This window comes from Oncorhynchus tshawytscha, linkage group LG09 (assembly GCF_018296145.1).
Source record: "Oncorhynchus tshawytscha isolate Ot180627B linkage group LG09, Otsh_v2.0, whole genome shotgun sequence".
In the NCBI taxonomy this organism is placed as follows: domain Eukaryota; kingdom Metazoa; phylum Chordata; class Actinopteri; order Salmoniformes; family Salmonidae; genus Oncorhynchus; species Oncorhynchus tshawytscha.
Window position 1 is genome coordinate 24,374,028 of NC_056437.1, and position 27,251 is coordinate 24,401,278.

The 27,251-nt window shown below is 43.0% G+C and overlaps 1 protein-coding gene across 1 annotated transcript; it reads right to left on the minus strand.

The window, feature by feature from the left end:
• Window positions 1-510: 510 nt before the first annotated feature.
• Window positions 511-26,746, minus strand: LOC112257616 (ubiquitin carboxyl-terminal hydrolase 32). Its single transcript, XM_024431320.2, has 34 exons — window positions 26,558-26,746; window positions 22,159-22,286; window positions 12,291-12,396; window positions 11,928-12,046; window positions 10,752-10,911; window positions 10,523-10,654; window positions 10,330-10,437; window positions 10,119-10,234; window positions 9,915-9,977; window positions 9,731-9,814; window positions 9,562-9,623; window positions 9,346-9,448; window positions 9,039-9,231; window positions 8,697-8,854; window positions 8,424-8,564; window positions 8,170-8,290; window positions 7,030-7,184; window positions 6,414-6,495; window positions 6,251-6,325; window positions 5,869-6,007; window positions 5,598-5,703; window positions 5,288-5,461; window positions 4,781-4,955; window positions 4,309-4,460; window positions 4,096-4,213; window positions 3,659-3,864; window positions 3,359-3,543; window positions 3,168-3,254; window positions 2,957-3,077; window positions 2,650-2,841; window positions 2,203-2,446; window positions 1,720-2,102; window positions 1,491-1,583; window positions 511-1,365 (listed from the first exon to the last, which is right to left on the minus strand). The coding sequence occupies exons 1-34, from the start codon at window positions 26,613-26,615 to the stop codon at window positions 1,192-1,194; spliced, it is 4,713 nt and encodes a 1,570-aa protein (XP_024287088.2). The 5' UTR covers window positions 26,616-26,746; the 3' UTR covers window positions 511-1,191.
• Between the last annotated feature and the right edge of the window lie 505 nt (window positions 26,747-27,251).

Below are 27,251 nucleotides of genomic sequence, written 5' to 3' on the forward strand. Positions count from 1 at the left end.
TAACCAGAATAGAAAGAGTGGGAGGCCCGTTGCACATCTGAGCAAGAGGACAAGTACATTAGAGTGTCTAGTTTGAGAAACAGACACATCAAGTCCTCAACTGGCAGCTTCATTAAATAGTACCCGCAAGGCCGTCATTGAAAATAAGAATTTGTTCTTAACTGACTTGCCTAGTTAAATAAAGGAAAAATAAAAAATGTATAACATTAACAATGTCTACACTGTATATCTTATCAATTTGATATTATTTTAATGGACAAAAACAGTGCTATTCTTTCAAAAACAGACATTTCTAAGTGACCCCAAACTTTTGAACGGTAGTGTATATAAAGAATTGTGTTAAATTGAGCACAATGATACAGCCTGTTGGTGGCATACTGTAATGACACGACTGTTGATGTGATAACATCACAATGTTGTGGATGGAACAGACTGATATGTTGTTGGAATGGACCTGCACACAATTGGTACAAAGCAGGAAGATCAAACAGGAAGATCCTCTCAGATCGGTGAGAGTCTGAGGCTTTGTTCTTAAAAGACCTGACACGATAAACAAACACAAAAGATACATTGCAATGCAAATACATAAATGTAGTTCAGAAACACTGAATATAATCCAGGCCTATCGGTCTGGAGTCTAAATCATTTACATTTGAGGAGGACAACAAAAAAGGGAATTTTAGAATTGGGACATTGCATTTGACTCCTGTCCAAAGAAGGGTATGATGAGGTAGTGAACACTTGCTTCTTCTGCAATCATTTTTTTGTATTATTCAATGAGGGGATGTAACTGCAGTGCGTACCAATCAATGTGTCGAAACATTAATGGCATATTGCAACTGGCATTGGTTTACAAACAAAAACACACACTCCCACATTTGTCACATTTGGCCTAGGACCAACACCATGGGCCTAAGCATTGTCACTCCCCAAAACAAACCAATACACAGCCCACCGTTTTGTTTGACATCGCAAGCGGGAAATACACTTGAGTACCATTACTTGAAAAAAAAGATCCATCCACTATGAAGGTGTAAAAATGGTTGGTTGTCCACTTCTAACCACCAGGGATGATTTCTAAGCTTCAGCTCATCTCAACCTGAGAGATTTCAGTCAAATAGTAAGGTGGTTTTGTAGCACAAGCATGTCGATGAACCGGCAGCACATTGACACATATCGACAGACAGTCCATTACTGAAGAACACAGTACTTCTTATAGTCAGACTCAAAGTCCTCGTCCATGCAAGTTGTGTCGGCCATCTTTTTGCCGTCAGTTTTGGGCATGAACAGAGAATAATCCACTTCCTGCTGCTCATAGAACAGGATATAGGCAGAGTCTGCATCAATCTCCTCTGACTGCAACTCCTGAACACAGAAAACACAGTGAGGTTTGTTTATACTTGTGAACTTTAAATAACTGAGTTACAGATGACAATGGACACTGCATCACATAGCAGAGATATAAGTTCTGTTTTTGGCATACAACTTACCTTACAGCTACTGTCGTTGTAACAGTACCACTTTTCATTTGGGTTTTTGGCGTATGTCACATAGTGGCCTCCTCCTAGGATCCCTGAATGGCACTGCAAACCCAAAAGTGATTGGGGGTTAGAGGATATTTCAGATGGTAGATAGACAGTTACTTTACTCTCAGGCTTCAGGCTAGGACAGTAAAATTCTTACAGAGAAAAACAAATATTTGACCCACTTAATACTTACTGAAATTGCATACAAGTTGTACATGGGATCCAGGTCTCTTTGGCCCTGGGAGGCCTCCAGATCCATGCTGTTCTCAGTGTAGCCATTGCTGTTGAGCTCAGACACAGACTTTGTGTTGTCACATTCTCTGGCCATGTCCTCACCAGAGGTGGAGTCACTGAGGCCTTCTCCCATGCTCCCCATCCTCGTCCTGCTGGCCTCCAGCTCCATGGGGCTCTCCCTGCCACTGTCCAGGCTCTCCTTACTGAGGGACAGTTGGTACCTGCTTCCCGTGGGAAACACCAGCCCACGGCCCTGCCTCCTGCCCTCACTCTCAGGGCTGCAGTTGAGACCGACGTCTTTGCTGAGGGGGGTGCTGGCCATCCTCCCTGAGCACAGAGGGTCTGCAAACATACACATATTCATAGAAGACCACCAGCCTCCTTAAAATAATAAGTGGGATATGACAGGTACATCTGAAACCCGTCAAGATGTTATACAAACCTTTCCCATTGTTGAGAGTCAGGGCAGGGTTACAGACAGTGTCTCCACCCCCAGACTTTTTCACTCCTCCCTCTGTGTCATGTAGCTCCTCCCCCAGCTTATCCCTCCAGCTCTCTTGGCTTTGGTCTGCATCTCTTGGGGTCAGGAAAGCACTGGGGTCAAACGTCTCCATGGGAAACCTAACAATCTTCTGGGATTTGATCCACCGCCCATTCATAAACTGGAACCGTTTTAAATGAATTATCTGCAATTCAAATGGGCAGAATAAAGGAGTTTTAGAGTGGGTGATGTCATGTGCAATCTTGCACTTCAGACATAGCATTAAATGTTTGAGTTGGGGGTTATTCATGTATATTTCAACAGGTTTCAAATGTTGCCTATTGACACAAATATGAATAGGGAAAGGACAGGGAAGTTAACGCAGAGGGAATGAGCTCTATGTCTGACCAGGATGGGCGGCAGCCTCCACAGGTCCAGTTTCTTGGTGGCCAGGCGGTGGGTCTTGCACTTGGAGCAGTAGTAGAGCTCATCTTCTCCCAGCTCTTCCTCACTGGTAAAGGCCTGCAGACAGCTGTCCAGACTGATGGGCTCTGCCTGGGCCCTGCGACTCTGTTCCACACTGGGGTGCTCCTCCACGATCTGCAGGACAGACAAACATTACTTAGTGTATGATGTATATCCATTAGATATTGAATAAATACATTGATATGACCCCTAGGGTTCCATTCCATCCCCAGCCTCATGTCTCTCTTACCCTCTCCTGAGAGGTCTGGTAGCGGAGGTGCAGAGCAGTGGGGTCCCAGTCCACAGCCATGAAGGCATTTCCCACAGCAGCCCTCTCATCGTTACACTCCACTGTGCAGCCTCTGCAGAACCTGAGGGGGACAACAATACAGGGTATCAATGAACAGATTCTCTATCTTCAACCGTATAGTGATATGTTGTACTGTGTGAGACTCAATTACCTGTACCACGGACACCAAGCGCAGGAGTTGCCATCTTTCTGCACCACGCGCAGGGTGAAGGGATACTGGTAGCCCATGCTGTCATCACTGTGTTCACACACACATACACATCAGCATCACACACCTGTACCTTTAGGAGAACACTGCAAAGCCATCTGACAAAATACAGAGAGTGGTCTGGAGAGACTGACCAGTCCTGGGCGTGGTTGCTGGCCTCCTGAGGGGGCAAGGGACTGGCCAGGCGTGACACCTGGGTCCACACAGAATCATACAGGTCCCTGGTCCTGGTGCGGACTGTACACGGCACGATCAACGGCATCCCAAACAGGCTGGGGCGGTTCTTCTGACTGGACAGGAAGTATAACTCTGCCCGCATCTACGAAACAAACACAAATGACACATTGTTTAGAAGTGAGCATTATATAGACTTTGACTAATCTTGATGCACTGCTAATCTTCTCTCCATCTTTAGCCCATCCTGCAGTTCTTACCATCTTCCTGTGGATGGTGATAATGTACCCAGTGAAGGGGCTGTCTGATGGGAGCACCACGGGGCCGTCGGGGAGACCGTTAGCAAGGCTGCCCTCTGTGCCACAGGGAACCACAGTGCTGGGCATGCCCTTGGGGATCAGTCCCAGGTTCAGAGAGTTACTGTCAGTTACCATGGTAGCGTTCCCATAGGCTAGTGCTTGAGCTTCTGGAGATGACACGAAGAACAAATGTTATACGTTATATTTTCCAGTGTCAAAGTATCTACCTTTTTTCATCTGTTTAATAGAACCTGTGCATTTGTTTACATTCCAAGGTGTGTTTGGTTGCTACTTCTTTGGATTCTAAACCCCTTTCATCACTTCTTACGGATTGCCTTTGAAAAAGGAATGAAAAGAGATGAAACGTCGCTAATGAACAGAAGAACCAATTGGTATACCATCTGTTTGTGTGGGAGTGGACACCACAGACGTGGGCGCACTTGGCACCGGGATCTCAAACGCACACAGGAAGCCGCTCACCGCCTGACGCACTTTCTGGTTGTCCAGTGGAAAATTCTAAAAATAGGGTAGACAATCATTAGTCTACGTGCAGATTGTGATATTGACAGTGTGATGGATGTACAGTGTTGGATAATAGATGACTGCACCACCTTAATGTTGGAGGCATGTACTTCAGCCAGGAGGATCTGCTCAGGATTCAGGCAGCAGAGCTCACTCAGGAGTCTCTTCAGGCCTGTGTACTTCTCATCCGCATTGAGCCGGAGCCCATACCGCACTGGGCATGACCCATCCAGCTTAGTGACTGGACAGAGGAAGCAAAGAGCAAAGTGTTTCAGAGGCACAGGATCCAATTTACATTCCCTCAAAAGACAACAGGAACAAAATAGCTTTCTATTCAACACCACACTGTTACTGTAAAGCTCAGAGTCCAGTAAAAGAAAGGGTGGACAGGCGACAGACTTCCTGAGACATATCTCCAATATGATGCTAATGTTTAATCTTTTGGAATGTATTTTCTGGATGTTGCACTGTAGTACTGTATACACTGCATTTCACTACACCCGCAATAAGATCTGCTAAATATGCGTATGTGACAAATACAATTTGATTTATAAGGCTCACCTATGATCTCTACGTGCATGGAGTTATCCATGGGCAGAGGGAGAGAGAGGAAGTTGAAGGGATCAAAGCGTGCACTGACGTGGCCACAGGTCTTGCACTTGACCTGTGACCTGAGCTGGCCATGGAACAGGTCCACCACAATGGAACGGTTTCTCCTCAGGTGATTCTCCCACGCCTGGGGGAACACAATTTACCATCACACCAGACAATAATATATGGCATTTAGCAGACCCTTTAAGCCAAATCGACTCACAGTCATGCGTGCATACATTTCACGTTTGGGTGGTCCCCGGGAATCGAACCCACTACCCTGGCGTTACAAGTACCATGCTCTACCAAGTGAGCTACAAAGGATAACTTCTAGCAGTTGAAGATGATACAGAAATCTAATATTATACCTCCAAATCAACATTTATACTCCCAACAGCTACATGAGGTGATTCACCTGAGGCCTTATTTCTGGATCTCCCCACCATGACGATAGGAACAGTGTGTATGAACTCTGACCTCAGAAGCAACCTCCCAGTCTGGTCGTCCGTCGCTGTCCTTCAGCTCCACGTAGGGCTTCTCGTGAACACGGTTCAGGTCCTCGTGAAGGCCATCCAGCAGGAAGGCCAGCAGCTCCTGGGAGTCCTGCTGCTGGAAGCCATTGAACCGGGGAGCGTACTTCGCTATCGTCCACTGAGGGAAGAGACGGAGGACAAGGAGAAAATGGAAAAAGACAACCATTTGACTCTTATTTTTTAGGTTGAAAGAAAGTACATTTAGGTTGGACATTTAGGGGGGGTGTCAGTTGGAGGCTTGTTTGTGGACATACTCTGAGTTTCAGAGGGGCCAAGTTCTTCTGTGTTCCGCTCCACAACTCCTGAACCAGATCACCATAGCATTTGGCCATGTGACCCCGCATCCCAATTGGATTGGTCCTGTTATGGAGACAAACAGCACAAATTAAAAAGAAACTTGCACACTCATCTCTGCTAGCTGTGGATTTATTTGAACGAGTAAAGAGTATAATAAGCATGTATAATAATACTTTCTTGTATAATAAGCATGCATTCTTTTAAGTCTAAAATAATGCACACACATACCTGTTGAGTTCGTAAAGGTGGTTTCCTGAGGTGAAGTAGTCTGTGAGAGGCTTGGTGTTGCTCACACACTGGATACTGGAGTTCATGAAGCACGTGTTGCCAAGGTTGCTCAGTCCAGTGGCACCTTTCTCAGTAGGGACTGTGAACAACAGCAGGAGGCAACAGTCTGAGGACGCTATTCAACCATCAAAAGCTTCTACAGCAGTCAGTACGACCCCTTCAATATGTTTGGAGCCCACAAAACAAGTACTGTCTGACAGACTTATCTATAATACATCCAAGTAGCAATCAGCTCAGTTAATGTTAAATTATCAATAATGATTACATAATAGGAGTGCTAATGTTGTGTTGGTGCTGTAACTGTATGCAGTGACGGTCTTACCATTGTGTCTGTTCATCCTGTTGCTGTTTGCGATGAAAGACATCTCCTCTGGCCAGCTCATGTCCTTGTTCCGAACTGATGAAAACAAAAGTGTCTTCATCTACTCATCCTGACAATACATGACGGAGCCATTAAAAACACAGAGAGTCGTTACGATGCATACCTTCTATGACCATGTACTGTTCATCTGGGATCTTCAACCCCTCCAGGGAATGGTCTTCATCATCAAGGAGGGTCAGATAATTCTGTGGAATACAATGTTTTGAACTGTAAAATTAGAGTGTGTGTGAGTATTTGAGTTTGAGTGTTTACTGTGCACGTCTGTTTGTGCAGTGTAGGGTTCTCCCCGGGATTTGTTTAAACAAGGTGTTGCTGATGAATCAGTCGAGGGGGAGGTCCCAAGGAGGGCCGTGGCCCCCTTTGGACTCAGAGATGTGTGTTTTTTGAACACCTGTAAGTGCCATTTCCTGCAATCTAGAGCCTTAAATGATAACAAATAAAGCGGCACACACTGGTTAAGTGCAAAATAATTATTTAATATTCTTCACAGTATCTTTTCTAGAATTATCCTAGTAATGTCATTATTCAATGATCTACAGAACAGGGACCATAGGTATGAGGTCCAGGCAAGAGCAATTCACAGTGTGTGTGTTTACATTTTGTATTTATTTATTTGTGTTTATTTTTTTAATAGTGGCGCAGTGCCCCTCTTACATTCTTTGGGTAGAACCCTGCCGTGTATGTTGACGAAGGGTCAACCTTCTATGAGTCACACCAACCTCACTGTTGTAGAGCCAGAGGCGCATGTCTTCCTCCTTGATGCGGAGTCTCTGGGACAGGTATTCATGGATGTCCTTGATGGTGCCCACCCTACTGAAACAGCCCGTGTAGACCAACACACGCTTTAGGGGGGCACTAGGAGAGGGAACGTTACCTGGGGGAGTTCAGGGAGACACCACGGACACATTGAACTGCTCTGCACACATGATTGGTTGAAAAAAAAGGACAGGAACGGGTGTGGAAGAATATCCACAGACCATGTTGCGTTGGTCAAATGCTCTGACTTATGAGGCCCAGATCCTACATAGCCCATTTTATCTCACACTGCAACACTGCCTGGCTGGAGCTGTGCGAACGTGATAAGCGGAGTGAAAGATTTATTTTTAGAAGCGCTGCGCACAGGCATAAAAGTTGGTCTAATTTACTTAAAACGAAAGTCTGCTGAAGTGAGACTTTTTGTCCTTGTGTTTCTTGGCTATTTACATTGTTTTGTTGACAAGCTAGGTTGTTTTTCTATGTTTGAGTTTCAACAGCTAGGGAAGAGAAGACAATGCTTCTACTAGACAGACTCAATCTCACAGACACAAACATGACTCTAGTCATGCTACCATGGTAACCTCCCGCCCTTACAGGGGCATGTGGACATCTGTCGTCTCATCTGTGATATTTTGGTTAAAAGTGTGTCCCTGTGCTGCCCCAAGTCTTGTGACCAATGTTCCCTCTAAGTGCCTTCCTCCTCCTGGACTGCTGTGCAGAAGAAATGCCAGCCCGTGCAGAGAATTCTAGTGATTAAACTTTACTACTTTGCCCAGTTACATACTTCCTTAAACAGATCAACGCTTCCCTCTAATGTGGGAATTATGTTTGAATCAATATAATATCAGCCCCCTTCAATGCAACCACCCAAATCTAACTTGCAAGATTGAGTCGTGATTGTGTTGTAGGCAGAACGCATCTATCGCACGAGTGGTCTTTCAATCATCCGCAGTTGGGAGTGGACGTGCTTTTCAGATCAACATGCTGAATGGCCCTGGACACTCTTGGGCAGAATGTCACTAGGGCATTGTGCTATTCTTGTCCCTCCTTTGCTTTGTAACCTTTGGAGAAGCGCTGGAGACACATGCAGAGGAACCTCTTACCCATATTGACCCAGACGTTGTTCTGGGGGGTGCGGGGGGGGGGCTGCTGCTGCCTCAGGAAGAGCAGGTGTCGGGGTAACAGCTCCAGCTCAGCACAGTCTGTCTTGGTGTTTCTGATCACCTGGGAATGCCAACAGGAGAAGGGATGGGAATGTGCAGTTATCACAATGTCAGGATCAATAGGGATGATAATGGTGATGGTTTAATGGAAAATCCACAAGTGGTCCTGCTTTACAGAGTTGAAATGTACGTACCGGCCTGGGGAGACCCAGGTTGGCTCCGTACCAGTGGTAGAGTGACCTCCACACAGGCTCTGGCACAACCTCAAAGTCCCTGCCTAGAATCAGGGACGGGGAGCGCCTCAGTAGGCCCCCCTCCATAGTCAATGTGGGAGCCTGGGGGAACAGTTCAAGATGGACAGATTTAAAACTGAAATAATATGGCAAGGCCAGTTTGAAGAAGAGGAACATTTTAATCTCCAATTAGTTCATCCCCTTCCACAGTGTTGTTTGTGGTGCCTAACTTACCTTTAAGGGCTCTGATCTGACCAGAGGCTGGTTATCGATGGCCCCAGGCCTTAGAACCACCATGTTCCCATCAGCCCCCAGGAAGCACTGGTTGTCTGTGTCATCATGCTGACGGGCAAAGCAGATATCCGTAGCAGTCGAGCCCTGGGGTAGAAGGCCTGAGGAGAGCAAATTAATGGTTTTCAATGACATTCAGTTGTACACTCACTCTCAGCACACAGTATGCAAGGCCAGGCAGGTATAATGAGTGGTGCATTTCCTTATTATTAAGCTGTACTAGTATCCAACTGTTTTGCTAATACTAAGTGTTACGCGGGGTGCTGAGAATTCTTAGCCACTCACTGCCGCTGGTCGTCTCGGAGGCCTCTGATGCACTGGAGATGTTGTCTACGAACTTCTCCTCTGTGGAGCTGTGGGAGCTGGCCATGCTCTCCCCCTCTGGGCCTTGCTCTGCCCTGGCCTGGGTTCCGGCCCCTACACCACTCCTCACTGTGTCAAACACTAATGGCTGCTCCACCACAATATGCTTGTTATCCTGGAAGAGACGCCAACAACCACAATCACATCAGCAAAGAAATTATAGTGTAGAATGGGCACAGTATGATAAACAGATGGTCATGGTGTCAAGCAGCAAAAAAGCCTTCCTTACATATTTGACGTAGTCCCTCCACTGCTGCCACCATGGCACTGCTATGAGGAACCAGTAGTCTCCTGGCTGGAGGCCGTGTCTGCTCGCCCTCTCCAACCAGCCCCTGCAGACACAAGTGAGTGAGTTCGTGAGTGTTTGATTGATTGATGAGGGGGTAAGGAAGAATGCGTATGACAGCAGGAAAGGACACTGACATGGTGACACAGACACACATACCTGATTATCTGTCCCTCCTCTTCAGGGGAAGCAGGCCGCAGCCCCAGGACAATATGACACACCTAGAGACCAACACGATAGCAGAAGACTGGTGATCCAGCAGAACAAGAAAAGCACACACAGCACATAATGGTGACCAATGTAGAAACACATGGTGGCTGGCTCTTACCTGAAACAGCAGGTTGAGGAACTCATTGGCAAATGCACTCTTCACACTCCATATTTGGTAGTCCTCCAGGGTCAAATGCCCTTGCTAAAGAACACAACAACCACCAATAGCCAGTTTCAACATTTTCTGACAACTTTAAAGAAATCTATATGAATCCAAAGTCACGCAAGCAGTAAGGTAATACCTTCGTGGTGTCATGCTCCTTCAGGATGTCTTCCACAATGGCATGGACATTAGTGTCCGCTTCCTTAAGGGACAGAGGCAGGGTAAGGCTTAAGTAAGATCCCAGAGTAGTAATGGGACAGGTTAAAACAAAACAATCTAACTACAAACATTACAACAGTTATCATTATCTACAGTATGTCCAGTCTGGCCAAATTGTACTTACAGGTAGAAGGTCTATGCGATTGTCTTTCCACACCTCCAGTAATGCCCCAACCATTTCTGTGATTTCCTTTCGAGACAGAAGCCCATCATGGTCTACGTCAAACACTTTGAAACAGACTGGGGAAAAGAAACAAGAGGAAAGTCACCCATTGAAACTGACAATGTGATGAAATAATGACAAACAGCAAGGCTTAGTGCTTGTATCTACTTACACTTCTGTCTCTCTGCCAAAGGCCCTCTGCAGCAAGCAGATAGTCCACATGAGATTTCCTTAAAATCTATGTGATTGTCCCTGTTTTCATCAAAGGCATGAAACAAACCTGCACAGAAGGAGAAATGGATGTAACGACCGCCTTCAAAAGAAGTATCCAATAAATTAAATCCACATCCTGCGTATACTCTTACCTTCACTTAGGGATGTATGAATAGTGGGAGAAACTAAAGCGACAAAGGTTTCCAGGTCAAATCGTCCTGTCCGAGACTGAGCTTTCAGCAGCCAGTATCTCTTCTCCAGGTCAATGATATCCGATTCCTCTACTGCAAAAAAAATAAATCTATAAGTGGCATGACAAGACCCCTAGCCTAGGTTATTATTTAGTACATCTCCCAAAGGATCAGGATGACAGTCACTCACAGTGTGTTACTCCAGCCAAGGTCTGGTAGAAGGTGGGTGTGTCACTATCGTCTGTCAGGGTGACACACACCCCACTGGACAGGAGCCAGCGGGAGAAGGTGAAGGCATCCTTGTTCTGCAGGAGCCAGCTCTTAAATTTCTCATAATTTACCTTCTCACCCTGGTAAAGAAAATAACAGGAACTCCACTAAGCCTTGAACAAAGGTGCAAAACATACTGGAATTATCTTCCTGTGTAAAGTAACATTAGCGGCCCTGTGCACTTCTTTTATTGAACCTTTATTTTACTAGGCAAGTCAGTTAAGAAGAAATTCTTATTTACAATGACGGCCTACCGGGTAACAGTGGGTTAACTGCCTTGTTCAGGGACAGAACGACAGATTTGTACCTTGTCAGCTCTGAGGTTCGATCCAGCAACCTTTTGGTTACTGGCCCAACGCTCTAACCACTAGGCTACCTGCCACCCCAAACAGGTAACATAAGTTCTGTCAGCAGCTTACAATTAGATAAGGCTACATTAGATAAGGATCCGTGGCATGTTTGTAGTGAACAAATAAAATAGACCTGGTAAACATGTAATAGCAGATTTGCAACCACCCTGGTGGTCATACAGTTTGAAAACATGGCTGTCAAAATGTGTGTTTAAAACAGTAAAATACAGGTAACTGCTAAAATAAAGGAAATACTTGAGTAAATGAGGGATACAACGCATATTGAAAGCAGGTGCTTTTACACGTTTGGTTTGAGTTAATTAAGCAATTAAACTCCCATCATGCTTAGGGTCATGTATAAAAATGCCTAGTTGCTCATTATTTTGGATACCATGGCTAGAAGAAGAAATCTCAGTGACTTTGAAAGAGGGGTCTCAAAGGAGCTTAGGGAGGTTAAAGTGTGCGTGTGTCTCTCAACGACCAGATCTCAAACCAATTTAACACTTCTGGAGTGGCACCCGAGACAGCTTTTACCACAACCATCAACAAAACTTCAAATTATGGAATTTGTTGTGGAAGAACTCCAATAGAGTTCCAGACACTTGTAGAATCTATGCCAAGGCACATTGAAGCTGTTCTGGCAGCTCGTGGTGGCCCAAAGCCCTACTAAGACACTTCATGTTGGCGTTTCCTTTGTTTTGGCAGCTACCCATACATATTCATTCAAATAAGGCTTATGAGCTAACCTCAGAGAAACACTTCCTGAGAGAAAGTGGGATCTCTCCATCCACAGTCTGCAGCATGCTTTCCATGTCCTCTCGCGTTGCATGATTGCCCAAATCGCTGGCAAACAGACTGAAAATGTCTGAAGGAGATTCACAATTCACATTGTGATTCACAATGGGGGTGAATCGCATAAGACATTTTCAAGAATACAAATTAGATACCAGTACAAAAGAGGGGTCCATTTGTGTGAAGGTCTATTTGTTTGTTTTTATTCTCAGAGATCCTATTAAATTATAGATGTAATTATATGATTATTCTTGTAATTACATGGTCAACACAAGCATCTATAGAGGTTCCATAAGTCTGTTGGTTACAATACTCACATTTAGCTTTTTCTTCATCACGTCCTCTAGTCAAGAGAACCAGGCCAACAATTAGGTTGTTGAAGTGCAGGCCTTTAGAGGTCCCACCGAATGAGCTGTATATCACCTAGAAACAGGGGAAGGGAGCTGGATTCAATTCAGGTAAAAATATCAACTCATTCCGGTCGAGTCCTGACCTACTTGTTGTTGTAATTTGGAGAGTGAGTTCCCTTTCAGAAATCGCTAAAAAGGTATATTATCTCTGACAACCCTGTCAGGTGGACTAAAGCTGAATTCAAATATACAAGCTTGCCCAGGTTACGAAGCTAGTTAGACTCATATCAGAAGAGCACAACAGGCTACAGTCCCTCCTGAGTCATTCCACCTTAAAAAACACAAGAAAGAGGATTGACACCCACCATCTCAGATGGTTCCCAAATCATTTCTGTAGTTTGAAACAGATAAGCGTTCCTGAAACATTTTGTTGAAAGACCATTTGAATGCATTATACGGCCTGATATTACCAGGTTCTGACCACTAGACGGTGGTGTTGCTGCTAAACAGGCTCACTATTATATCCAGTTAGAAGTTGTCAATAAATAAAAAACATTCAATACAAATTAATGGTTAAGATTAGGATTGGTTGAGATTCGGATTGAGGACAGGTTAACCTCCCAATCAGAACAGCTGAAGTTGGGTACTACCCAGGTAGAGGTATAGGCGCAGGGGTTTTCAACCTCATGAGCAACATTTTATTGGTTGAGAATACATTGAGTATGTGGCCAAACCCCTCAAAAAAGGTTTGAAGCAGTTAGACCTTTTCCGGTGAACAAGCAAACCACTAGGCTACAGCAGTTCTAATGGTTCTGGTCTCTAAATGGTCTTCAAAAAGGAAAATACCCCCAAAGCACATTGTGTTTTGCAATAGTTTCTATTGGTGAAGGCTTAATTGTTTATATAATGGTTTATTGCGTAGGTTTAACGGTTTCTTATGGAAAATGTTCTAATTGGTTCTCTTTTTAATAGGGTTGTCATGCTCAGCATTTCAGTCACTTGCCAATTGCTCCAACGTTTTGGGCTAGTAGGAAACCCCTTAATGAGAATTGCACCATAGGGAAATACCTCTGAGAGTTGCCATTCAATGGACTATTCAAGGGCAGTTAGTTTGAAGCATGAGGTAGCTAAGAGGACAAACTAAAATTGTTTTCATGGAGGACAGGTTTGACTTGAGGATGACCACACAATTTGCAAAAGCTATTGATTATCTACTCAAACTTCAAAATAAAATGTTGTGATCCATTTAATAATCACAAGAAAGCAGTAAATAGATCACTCAGAAGTAAATGTGGAGGTAGCTAATAATTAAGGGACTGTTCAGTGGCAATGTCATCCCTGGAATTAAATTGTGTCCATGATGCCGCATTGCTTTCAATGAATAGTGACAATGGAGATCGACAAAATTCATCTGGTCATGATGTTGACAGTGAACAGGCTGCTAAAAGAATGAAGTCCTGTCTTGACTCCAGTTTAAGTGGCATTGGTGTTAATTCCACTACAGCTCAAAAGGAGAGGCATCTCATTCCAAGGTATCCTGTGCAAAAATAAATATTCATGTGCAGATCAAGATCAAAGATGCACAATACATCAGCAGGCTGCTCAAGCTGTCAATGTATCTCCTGAGGAACTGGCGCCTCAGAGCAGCCTGAGATCTTTAAAGAAATTAATAAAAATGCTGAAAATGCTGATAAAAATGCTGATCTTGACAGGCTCATTTACTTAATGAAAGAAAAAAATAATTATCACCCACAAAGTAAAAGAGACAAATATTAATAAATGGCTCCACCATTATGGTCTATAGTCAAAACTAAAGAGGTCTTTAATGTCAGTGTTTACATAAAGGCAGCAAGAAAACTGGTTTCAGAGAAAGGTATCATGGAGTTGCCAAACCAGAACACTCTTTGGCAATGATTTTCCAGTTGAGGATTTAGTCATTATATTCTACAATGACAATGTATATAGTAGAGTTTTGCCAGGAAAAAAGGATTTTGTCAAATTCTAAATTCACGAGCAGAAAATACTCATTCTGTGCAACCTTAAAGAACTGTATGCAGCGTTCAAAAATAAACTGCAGTCTGTCCGAAGCATTGTGTGGCAGTCGGCTCATCTGGAACACATTCTGTGTGTATGTACAATACATCAAAATGGCACTAACGTTAAATGCAGTAAAGGTGGACAAGGGCTGCCATGCATTTGTGGACCTGATGGTGTGGTGCATAGATGTGATGTGAAAGTGTTTTTCATAGAACAGGGCATGGAAAATGTGCGCATAGAACTCAGGGAAAGATATGCGAACACAATGACTCTGCCAGGACCCTGCAGCTTCCATCACTTTGTTCCACTCTACAAAAGCCTCACAGGTGCAGAGTTTCCAGTAACCAGGTTTCCATCCAACCACTTCATGCGGATAAATTACCTGACGAATGAAAAAAGTCACGACCAGGCTGATGGAAACAGGATACGCCAGTACAACTTCACATATGCCGACAGACAATTTGTTCATTTGACAAGGTGTCGGTAAAATTTCTTCCACTGCCATTTCTTGCATAAATGAGCAAATATTTATGCGCAAATATTGATATAATAAACATCATATCGAAGTAAACTTGCGTGGTCCTCCCACTACGACTAGGGAAACGATGCAGTTTATTAGACTACAGATTAAATAAGTTAGGATGAACTTCACAGGGTGGTGAAAGTTAATTTGATGTGCTTGATGCTCCTTTAAAAAGTGAGGGTCTTATTCTAGTGACGATGATCGATGCTTGGCTGCCTTTTGACAAATAAAAATTACATCGGTATATGCATAATATTTTCAATATAGGTAGCCTACCCGTACTGCATCTGCGAGCTGTTGGTTAGAGCGCAAGTGGCAAGACCAGAGTGGGCATGTTTGCTATATAATGCAACCGTTTGTGCCAAAACCATCAGTAGCATTAAATGCGATGAAACCCATTTAACTTGTATTTTCATTCAATACATAAGAATTTAACCGCAAAAGTTATTTTACGTGCACTACGTCAAAAGTGCATACTTTTATCCGCAATAAGTGAGTTATGGGAAAATATATGGTGTTAAAATGCACATTGTTTTATGCAGATTTTAAAATATTTGCATGAAAATCTGTCCAAAATTGAATGGAAACCTAGATTCTGACACAGATTATGCCATTAAGTTTGACTTAGTCCTCAGAAAATCCATAGATATAAAATGGTGAATGTGCGAGCATCTGATTTTCTAGTTTGCTGCTATGATGAATACTGGATTGTAATTGTGGATGATAACATGGACGTAAAAGGTGAAATTCCTGCATCCAAGTTATCCAGCAAGGTTATTTTCTTGGCCAAATAGAGAGGACACGTTATGTTCCAAATTTTGCACCATCTGCATCATTAAAGGGTTACTTCATGCTAGCAGATACCCATAGACTTTTAGTCATTGAGCTAAGGCTAGTTAGTGTTGGATCGCAAAACTACCTCAACTTCCTTCATACTGGAAACAGAGATATGGATTTTTTCCCCCACCTATTGACAGGAACAGCATCATCTAGTGGTCAAAATGTGGTAATATCAGGTTGTATGGTGGGCCATAAACCTAACTTTAATGACTAATTTCTTTGAACAGGGGGAAAAATATCAGATTAACAAGGAATCCATTACAAAGGATGAAGACGCAATACTCCCAAGCCACAGCTCCATACTTCTTGTCAGACATAAAGAACTGATATTGTATACTGGTTGTTATGGTGGGATATGTGGGTGGCTTATTGAACTTTGAATTCCTCATGTTTTAAAAAAACAAGTTTGGTCCAAATCGGATGTTCGGTACTATATTTATTGAATATTATGTGAATCGTATAAATGAAAATGGCCAATAGCTTATTTTCTCAGAGATCAAATTACATTACAGCATAATAATGTTGCAAGAATTAGAGGTCATCACGTGTCCAAAAAGGAGGAGGGAGAGACAACAACCAACCAAGCCAACTCGCGCTATAGTAGACTAATAGTTGCCATAGCTAGGTTATTTATTATCAAATATGAATACATAGCACAGTTAGCTAGCTAGGATAACTGAGGCTGCAGTGCATACACTTTCTCATCCTATGGTTGAGTGATAATTGCCCTCGAAGCCAGTGTTTGGAGGATATATTGGCACAGGTGTTGTGAGGCAACCCATGCCAATATATCCTCCAAGCAGCGGCTTCGAGGGCATTATCAATTTAATACAACGGGTTACCAAAATATTAAAATAATGACTGACATATTTTCATAAATAACCTTATTTTGATTAATATTATTTTATCCTTCCACAAGATGTAGTCCCAACACAAATTTAGGGTTGCTACCCAAGCCGGCTGGTCGGTCGTTCTATTCGTTCGGTTACTAGAGACGCATATCCTTCACCTTTAACCTTCAATTTCGTATTTTTAATTCTATCTTCTATTTACTAGATATCTATTAACTTTTGCCACACATGGAGTCGAGGCTCTATGGCTGTAGCCTATTGCCAATCTACAGTACCAGTCAAAAGATTGGCCACACCTAGTCATTCCAGGGTTCTCTATTTTTACTATTTTATACATTGTAGAATAATAGTGAAGACATCAAAACTCTGAAATAACACATATGGAATCATATAGTAACCAAAAGTGTTAAATAAATCAAAACAGATTTTTGATTGTTCAAAGAAGTCACCCTTTGCCTTGATGACAACTTTGGACACTCTTGGGATTTTCTCAACCAGCTTCATGAGGAATGCTTTCCCAACAGTCTTGAAGGAGTTCCCACATATGCTGAGCACTTGTTGGCTGCTTTTCCTTCACTCTGCAGTCCAACTCATCCTAAACCATATCAATTGGGTTGAGGTCAGGTGATTGTGGAGGCCAGGTCACCTGATGCAACACTCCATCAGTCTCCATGGTCAAATAGCCCATAAAAAGCCAGGAGGTGTATATTGGGTCATTGTCCTGTTGAAAAACAAATTATAGTCTCACTAAGCGCAAACCAGAAGGGATGGCATATTGCTGCAGAATTCTGTGGGAGCCATGCTGGTTATGTGTGCCTTGAATTCAAAATAAATCACAGACCATGTCACCAGCAAAGCACCCCCACATCATCCGTTCACCTACTATGCGTCTCACAAAGACACGGCAGTTGCAACCAAAAATCTAATTTGGACTCATCAGACCAAAGAACAGATTTCCACCGGTCTAATGTCCATTGCTTGTGTTTCTTGGCCCAAGCAAGTCTTCTTATTATTGGTGTCCTTTAGTCGTGGTTTCTTTGCAGCAATTCGACCATGAAGGCCTGATTCACACAGTCTCCTCTGAAAAGTTGATGTTGAGATGTGTCTGATGTGTCTGTCTTGAAGTCTGTGAAGCATTTATTTGGACTGCAATCTGAGGTACAGTTAACTCTAATGAACTTATCCTCTGCAGCAGAGGTAACTCTCGGTCTTCCTTTCCTGTGGCGGTCCTAATGAGAGCCAGTTTGATCATTGTGTTTCGTGTTTGCGACTGCACTTGAAGAAACTTTCAAAGTTCTTGAAATTTTCCACATTGACTGTCTATGTCTTAAAGTAACAATGGATTGTCATTTCACTTTGATTGTTTGAGCTGTTCTTGCCATAATATGGACTTGGTCTTTTACCAAATAGGGGTATCTTCTGCATTAAGAAAAACTGTTTAACAAGGCACACCTGTTAATTGAAATGCATTTCAGGTGACTACCTCATGAAGCTGGTTGAGCGAATGCCAAGAGTGTGCAAAGCTGTCATCAAGGCGAAGGGTGGCTACTTTGAAGAATCTCAAATATAAAATATATTTTGATTTGTTTAACACTTTTTTGGATACTACATGATTCCATGTGTTATCTTATAGTTTCGATGTCTTCACTATTATTCTACAATGTAGAAAATAGCAAAAAATAAAGAAAAACCCTGGAATGGGTAGGTGTGTCTAAACTTTTGACTTTTCACTCTCGTGAAATGCAAAACCATCAGCACAAATTATAAAATGTCTCGCTCTCTCTACTGCAGCAGTCACATTCGGCCTTCCAGACAAGATAGTTAAAATTACACATAGCCGATACCAGAAGGGTCGGAAACTTTCCGATAAATTTCCAGAAATTGTCCATGGGAAGTTAAGTCCTGGAATTAGTTTTTTTTTGCTTAAATTCATTAAAAAAAGTTAGCTTATAACAGTGACCCTTTTTTGTGAGATACACATAAGGCAATTCTAGGTCTTGTGGCATATTTTGGTTAAACTATCCCCAATTCAATGGAATCGCAACCCTCTGCAAGCACAGTACATTCTTCCATCACATTCGCAGTGCACTCTTCCATCACATGTACAGCTGATTCTCAAGATCTTGCACACTAATGAGATGCTATTGAGCCCACACTACTACACTGTCTGAGCCAAGGACAACATGCATTCTGTTACGTTTGAACTCTGTCATATCAAATAAATTCACCCCAGTAAATAGTAGCCTACAGCAAAGTGTGTTTAAATAATTTCTACCTTGTTAACAATTTCTGCTAGTTCGTTTTTGCTACCATGTGGGTTTTAGCTCGCTTGAGCCTGCTAACTGAGGAGTGTTAATTCCTCTGTTGACATACATGTTTAATTTTTTTAAACATTTATTTTACAAAGGAGTTGTTTAATATAACTGCTTAACTATTTATCTGTACATGGAATTGTATGTTGTTTTTTTAAAATCATTTTTTCAACTCTTTACAGGAAAATGCCACGGGCACTATCTGATGTGTAGAGACATTTCACTGCAGCTAATGTAGTGCCAAATCATGTAAAGAATGCAACAAAGAGGCAGAATAATCTGGCCAAGTGCATAAAGTTCCATCAGCACTCACAACAAGCAATCTCTGACAAATGTCCCTCTACCTCTATTCGAGGTGAAAATTATGAATCAGACACCTTATCGATAGCAACAGCTTATGGTCTTTCTGGAATCAGAAGTTTTTTTTGACTCAATGGAGGAACATAGTCAGAGAAATGCTGATGAATGTCTTGCTTGAGCTGTGTATGCATCTGTTTCACCTCTGATGCTCACAGGCAAAGTGTATTGGAAGAGATTTCTGAATGTTCTTCGCCCAGCATACACCCCTCCAACCAGACATGCTATATCTACTCATTTGCTGGATGCAGAGTTCAGAGTTCAAGTGAAGGTCAAGAAAATCATAGAGAAAGCAGACTGTATTGCAATTATCTCTGATTGGTGGTAGAATGTTCACGGGCAAGGACTAATTAACTACATCATCTCCACCCTTCAAACAGTATTTTACAAGAGCATAGACACAACCGTCTCTACACTGCAGATGAGCTGAAGGCAGTCAATGACCTTGGAACACAGAAGGTATTTGCACTGGTGACAGACAATGCTGCGAACATGAAGGCTGCTTGGTCTAAAGTGGAGTAGTCCTACCCTCATATCACACCCATTGGCTGTGCTGCTCATGCGTTGAATCTGCTCCTCAAGGACATCATGGCACTGAAAACAATGGATACCCTCTACAAGAGAGCCAAGGAAATGGTAAGGTATGTGAAGGGTCATGTAGTTATAGCAGCAATCTCACCAAGCAAAGACTGCTGAACAATTAATAAAATCGCCACCAGACAATTTACATTAACCCCCCCCCTTTTGTACACTGCTGCTACTCGCTGTTTGTGATCTATGCATAGTCACTTCACCCCCACCAACATGTACAAATTACCTCAACTAACATGTCCCGCCAATGACTCGGTACCGGTGCCCCCTGTATATAGCCTAGTTATTGTGTTAATTTTTTACTTTAGTCTACTTGGTAAATATTTGAATTCTTCTTGAATTGCACTGTTGGTTAAGGGCTTGTCAGTAAGCAGTTCACGGTAAAGTCTACACTACACTTGTTGTTTTCGGCGCATGTGACAAATAATGTTAGATTTGAAGTGAGAAGAATAAGAGCACCACATTGAAGCTACCCTGCAACACCCGTTGGGGTGGTGTTGTCAAGATCATGTTTGACAGTCTCCTGGGGCGAAGGAGTCTCCAAGAAATGGCCATATCAGTCTGCCGATATGGACAGCCCCATCAAGAGAATCCTCCTGGATGATATATTTCGGGAAAGAGTGATAAGCAGCCCGAAACTCCTGAAACCTATAGCAGTAGCCATTGCACAGATTGAGGGAGATAATGCCATCCTGCCTGATGTTCAGACTCTGCTTGCAGATGTAAGAGAAGAAATCCATACTGCCCTGCCCACTTCACTGTTGCTCCAAGCAGAGGAAACTGCAGTTCTGAAATACATCAAAAAGCGTGAAGACTTCTGCCTGAAGCCCATACACACCGCAGTGTACATGTTGGACCCCAAGTATGCTGGCAAAAGCATCCTGTCTGGTGCAGAGATCAACAAGGCCTATCGTGTCTCGCCACCTTGGCCTGGATGAGGGCAAGATTCTTGGCAGTCTGGCAAAGTACACTTCTAAGCAAGGGCTTTGGGATAGAGATGCAATATGGCAGTGCCAACATATCTCATCAGCCACCTGGTGGAAGGGACTTTGTGGATTTGAGGTGCCTTCCCCTGTTGCCTCAATCAATCATTCTCCAAATTCCACAAACATCAGCCGCCTCAGAACGCAAAAGGTCCTTGTTTGGGAACACACACACCAAAGCACGCAACAGGCTGACCAATACATGGGTTGAAAAATTGGTGGCCATCCGGGCAATTTTTTGGCTTTTTGAGCCTGACAATGTGCCATCCTCAACAGGGTTGGAAAGTGAGTGAAGATGAGGCCTCAGAGTCTGATGTTCAAGAGGTGGACATTGAGGAGGTCCAGGGAGAAGAAATGGAAGCCTGAGAGGAAGACAACCAAAGCTTTAGTTTCTAGACTATCATTTTATGGATGTATGTTGAAAACATTTTTGGGATCCTTGATGAGGCAGTCCATATCAGCAGATGCAATGGATCAGTGGAGATCATTCAATATTCCCTTTTGTTGTTCAGTGAAATCATCCCATGTGAAGAGTCAACTAATTTAATTAAAGTTCAATTCGTAACAAAAGTTTTTTTTTTTTTTTTTCTATTGGAAGGATTTTATCATTTGCAATTATGTCCACTATGATAAGATAAAAAGTTTTTATTCTGTCTCCATATGATATGGTAAATATATCCAATGCAAAAAACATCTACATTTAAATGGTATTAATATTAATTTGCATATATTCCCGTTAAATCCCACATCCTTATGTAATACATGTATCACTAGCCACTTTAACTATGCCACTTGGTTTACATACTTATCTCATATGTATATACTGTACTCGATATCATCTACTGTATCTTGCCTATGCTGCTCTGTACCATCACTCATTCATATATCCTTATGTACATATTCTTTATCCCCTTACACTGTGTTATAAGACAGTAGTTTTTTTTGGAATTGTTAGTTAGATTACTTGTTCGTTATTACTGCATTGTCGGAACTAGAAGCACAAGCATTTCGCTACACTCGCATTAACATCTGCTAACCATGTGTATGTGACAAATAAAATTTGATTTGATTTGATTTAGAAAGTTTCCACCTCTGAATATTCCCCAAAATGTGCAAACCGACTTGTGACATAGAATTCTGGATCCGGGAAAGGTGATCTCAGGTACAGGTGGATACGTGAAGACCTTTAGCAGGAATGCTCCTCTTATCTGTTTCGAACTACAGAAACTATATCAGAACAATCTGAAATGGTGGGTGTCACGGCTTGCGGAAATTACATTGAGACTCTCCCATCAGACCTCATGTAACCCTGGGGCCGTCTGTCTGTTGAACAATGCTCACCTCAGCAATCCTGAGTGGTACGACGTCTCCCAGCACCTCCCTGAGGAAGCACTGCTGGCTCATGTAACAGGACAGGCCACTGGTCCTCCGGAAGGCATCCTTCAGACGCTGGAGTTCCACATTAGTTACTGGGAGGGATAGAGACACAGAGATTGTGAAGAAGCTTTTCTGTGAATTAAAACATGGACTGTATGGTCAGGCAGAGCATTAAACCATGGTCAACAATACAATCTTAGGCAGTCTAAACCAAACCCACAATAGCTATTACACTGTATTACCATAGCAACTATCATAACTAATCAGTAATTGCGGGAAGGTATATGTCTGCCACCCAGCCAGATTTAGAAATGCTTGCAAGTGCTCAGCACTACAATAGGGAACTGGCAGACGCACATACACCACCACCATCATCAACAACAACAGTATACTGCTAGTTAGCTTCATCAGCTGTTAGCTACAGTGCCTTTGGAAAGTATTCTGACCCATTTACGTTATACACATTTTGCCTTTCCAAAGACACTGTAGCCTTACTATAAAATTGATTAAATAAAAATCCTCAGCAATTTACACACTCCATTATGACAAAGCAAAAACAGGTTTTTATTCATTTTTGCAAATGTATTACAAATAACAAAACATAGCTTCAAAATACAAAAGTATTCAGACCCTTTGCTATGAGACTTAATTGAGATCGAGTGCATCCTGTTTGCATTGATCATCATTGAAATGTTTCTACAACTTGGAGTCTACCGGTGGTAAATTCAATTGATTGGACATGATTTGGAAAGGCACACGTCTATATAAGGTCCCACAGTTGACAGCACATGATACAGCAAAAACCAAGCCATGAGGTTGACGGGATTGTCCATAGAGCTCCGAGACAGGATTGTGTCGAGGCACAGATCTGGGGAAGGTGTACCAAAAACATTCTGCAGCATTAAAGGTCCCCAAGAACACAGTGGCCTCCATCTTTCTTATTATGGATGATGTTTGGAACCACAAAGACTCTTCCTAGAGCTGGCTGCCCAGCCAAACTGAGCAACTTGGGGAGAAGGGCCTTGGTCAGGGAGGTGACCAAGAACCTGATTGTCGCTCTGTCAGAGTGACAGATTTCCTCTTTGAAGATGGGAGAACCTTACAGAAGGACAACTACCTCAGAATCACCCCACCAATTAGGCCTTTATGGTAGTGGCCAGAAGGAAGCAACTCCTCAGTAAAAAGTACATGACAGACCATGAGAAAACAAGATTCTCTGGTCTGATTAAACCAAGAATGAACTCTTTGGCCTGAATGCCAAGTGTCATATCTGGAGGAAACCTGGCACCATCCCTACGGTGAAGCATGGTGGAGGGAGCATCATGCTGTGGGGATGTTTTTCAGCGACTGAGAAAATAGTCAGGATGCAGGCAAAGATGAACGGAGCAAAGTAGAGAGATCCTTGATGAAAACCTGCTCCAAAGCGCTCAGGACCTCAGACTGGGGCGAAGGTTCACCTTCCAACAGGACAACGACCCTAAGCACACAGCCAAGACAATGCAGGATGGAGGCGAAGATGTATACTAGCAGTATACTGCTAGTACATCATCAGGGCCAAGCTTCCTGCCATCCAGGACCTCTATACCAGGAGGCGTCAAAGGAAGGCCCTAATAATTGTCAAAGACTCCACCATAGTCATAAACGGTTCTCTCTGCTACCGTACGGCAAGCGGTACCAGAGCACCAAGTCCAGGTCCAAGAGGCTTCTAAACAGCTTCTAGCCCCAAGCCATAAGACTCCTGAACATCTAATCAAATGGCTACCCAGACTATTTGCATTGCCTCTCCCGCCCCTCTTCTACGCTGCTGCTGCTCTTATTATCTATGCATAGTCACTTTAATAACTCTACCTACATGTACATATTACCTCGACACCAGTGCCCCCGCACAGTGACTGTGTACCGGTACCCCCTGTATGTAGCCTCGCTATTGTTACTTTACCGCTGCTCTTTAATTATTTGTTACTTTTATCTTTAAAAAAAAAGGTATTTTCTTTAACTGCATTGTTGGATAAGGGCTTGTAAGTAAGAATTTCACTGTTGTATTCGGCCCATGTAACATAAAACCTGATGAGTGGCTTCGGGACAAGTTTCTGAATGTCCTTGAGTGGCCCAGCCAGAGCCCAGACTTGAACCCGATCGAAACACTCCCCATCCAACCTGACAGAGCTTGAGAGGATCAGCAGAGAGGAATGAAACACTTTTTGCTTTGTCATGAAGGTGTATTGTGTGTTGATTGATAAGAAAAAACTAATATTGAATCAATTTTAGAATAAGGTAATGTAACAAAATGTGGAAAAAGTAAAGGGGTCAGAATAGTTTCCAAATGCACTGTATATGGCTTTTCAAGGTCCCTGATTGCACAAGTTCCAGCTCAAGGCTAGGCCTGAATATCATATATTAACTAGAAACATTGGCACAAAGGACAGACACCATGTCAACAATACAGTATTGGCAGAGACAAATACACCAACATCAGTATACTGCTAGTTAACGTTAGCTCTGTCAGCTAACTATACTGAAGAAAAAAATGTACGCAACATGCTACAATTTGAATGATTTTACTGAGTTCGTTCATAAGGAAATAGATCAATTGAAATAAATTAATTAGGCACTAATCTATGGATTTTACATGACTGGGCAGGGGCACAGCCATGGGTGGGCCTGGGAGGTCATAGGCCCACCCACAAGTCCTCAACTGGCAGCTTCATTAAATAGTACCCGCAAAACACCAGTCTCAACGTCAACAGTGACGAGGCGACTCTGGGATGCTGCCCTTCTAGGCAGAGTTCCTCTGTCCAGTGTCTGTGTTATTTTGCCCATATTAATCTTTTCTTTTTATTGGCGAGTCTGAGATATGTCTTTTTCTTTGCAACTCTGCATAGAAGGCCAGCATCCCAGAGTCGCCTCGTCACTGTTGACGTTGAGACTGTTGGCATTATGCATTTGGGCAGGTAGCGTTCTACTGGCATCCGCAAAACCCAGGTTCATCCGTCGGACTGCCAGATGGTGAAGCGTGATTCATCATTCCAGAGAACACGTTTCTACTGCTCCAGAGTCCAACGGCGGCGAGCTTAACACCACTCCAGCCGACGCTTGCCATCGTGCATGACGATCTTAGGCTTGTGCGAAGCTGCTCAGCCATGGAAACCTATTTCATGAAGCACCCGACAAAAACAGATATTGTGCTGATGTAGCTTCCATAGACAGTTTGGAACTCGAGGACAGACTATTTTTATGCGCTTTAGCACTCTGCGGTCCCGTTCTGTGAGCTTGGGTGGCCTACAACTTCACATCTGAGCAGTTGTTACTCCTAGACGTTTCCACTTCACAATAACAGCACATACAGTTGACCGGGGCAGCTCTAACAGCTCTGACTTGTTAGAAAGGTGCCACAATGAAAGTCACTGAGCTCTTGTTTGTCTATGGAGATTGCATGGCTGTGTGCTCGATTTTATACACCAGTCAGCAACAGGTGTGGCTGAAATAGCCGATGGGTGTCCAGAGCAAGGGGTGTCCATATACTTTTGTATATATAGTGGATCATGAATATTTAACATTTTAACACTGAGGGGGTTAAATTAAATCGCACCTGGGTGCCCTGTGTGTGTTTTGCATCTGTTGAAAGTTGATTTGGAACTGGGCTGCCTCCCAGGCATGAAGCAGGAGCCCCTTTTAAAGTCCACCTCGATGTCAGCTCAAAACAAAGGTGACATAATTAAGCACGTGTAGTCATTAGTAGGATTCTGTGTTATCCCATGCAAAAGTTATTGTTTTTCATAAAAACGCTTCATCTGCCTTCCCAATGAAAAATAGTTAGAAAATTGAAAGATTTAGGAAACGATGCACAAATTACTGTTAGATTTGAGAATGGCGCTCCTCCCTCCCATTTTCGCTCGATGACGTGACTGGCCTTTGCCCGGTGCCCCGCTCAGCATAATCGAATCCGCCCACACAGTACCACCAGGCACACACAATGTCAACAAACAGCGGCTACTTGGTGTCATTAATTTACTTCTAGTTGACCGAAGTGCAGATAGCTCTAGTTCTTAGTTTCCGGTCGTTGGCCTCTACCTGATCCCGAGGGCAGTAGCGGTTTTAGGGTCAATTTAAGATAGCCTGTTAATTTACCTAGCTAACCGCCTACCTGGACCCGCTGGTATATTTGAATTACACTTTAGTACAATTGACAAGGTTATCTAGCTAGTTAGTTGCCTGTCCCATTGTTGTTCGCCATCTAGCTAGTAACGTTAGTACTGTTAACACATTACCCACCCAACAGTTAGCTAGCCTTACCTTCATTAGCTAGCTGTCTATAACGCTAATGTTTACAGCTAGCCAAGGTTAGCAAATTATCAATTTTTACCTCTGTTGATGGCCTCTTCGTACGAGAGGAAACCTATCCTTGACTCTTTAGCTCCCATGTTTTTCTCATTTCATAGCAACATCTTAACAAATAAAATAGGTTGTTATGAACTGCTTTGTTGGTTTAGCTTATACACACACGGCAGTCATATCTAATAATGTAGCCAGCTATGCGTCTACTGACGCCTTGCCAACGCCAACCCCCCCCGGAGTCACGTGATCACCTGTCAAGGCCCTTGAATTATTTCAGGAATGTGCGTTTACATATTCAATACTTACTGACCAGCAATTTAGTAATCCTTGTAGTATTTATTGGCAAATAATAACGGACACAGAGTCATAATGTACAAACAAGTTTAATATAATTTAATGGTGGTGCATTGGACTGTGCAGTGGCGGAGTCCTAGCCTGGGTAGCAGTTTAGTTAGCTAACATTCCATTCCTTGCTACTGCCACTGGAATGTTAGCTAAAAAAGACTGCTACCCAGTCTAGCAGAGTTCTGCTGGAGCTTGCGTCACATACACAAGCCAAATAACGTTCATGAATGTAGCCAAACGTGCGCACTGTGGCACTAATGATGTCAATGTTTACATGTTAGTGCTTTTTGAGGTTGTTTCGGTTTAATTATAACATAATAATCACGGTTGTCGATGTTTTTTTTGTTACATTTAATGCATTATGAAATAATTAGTGA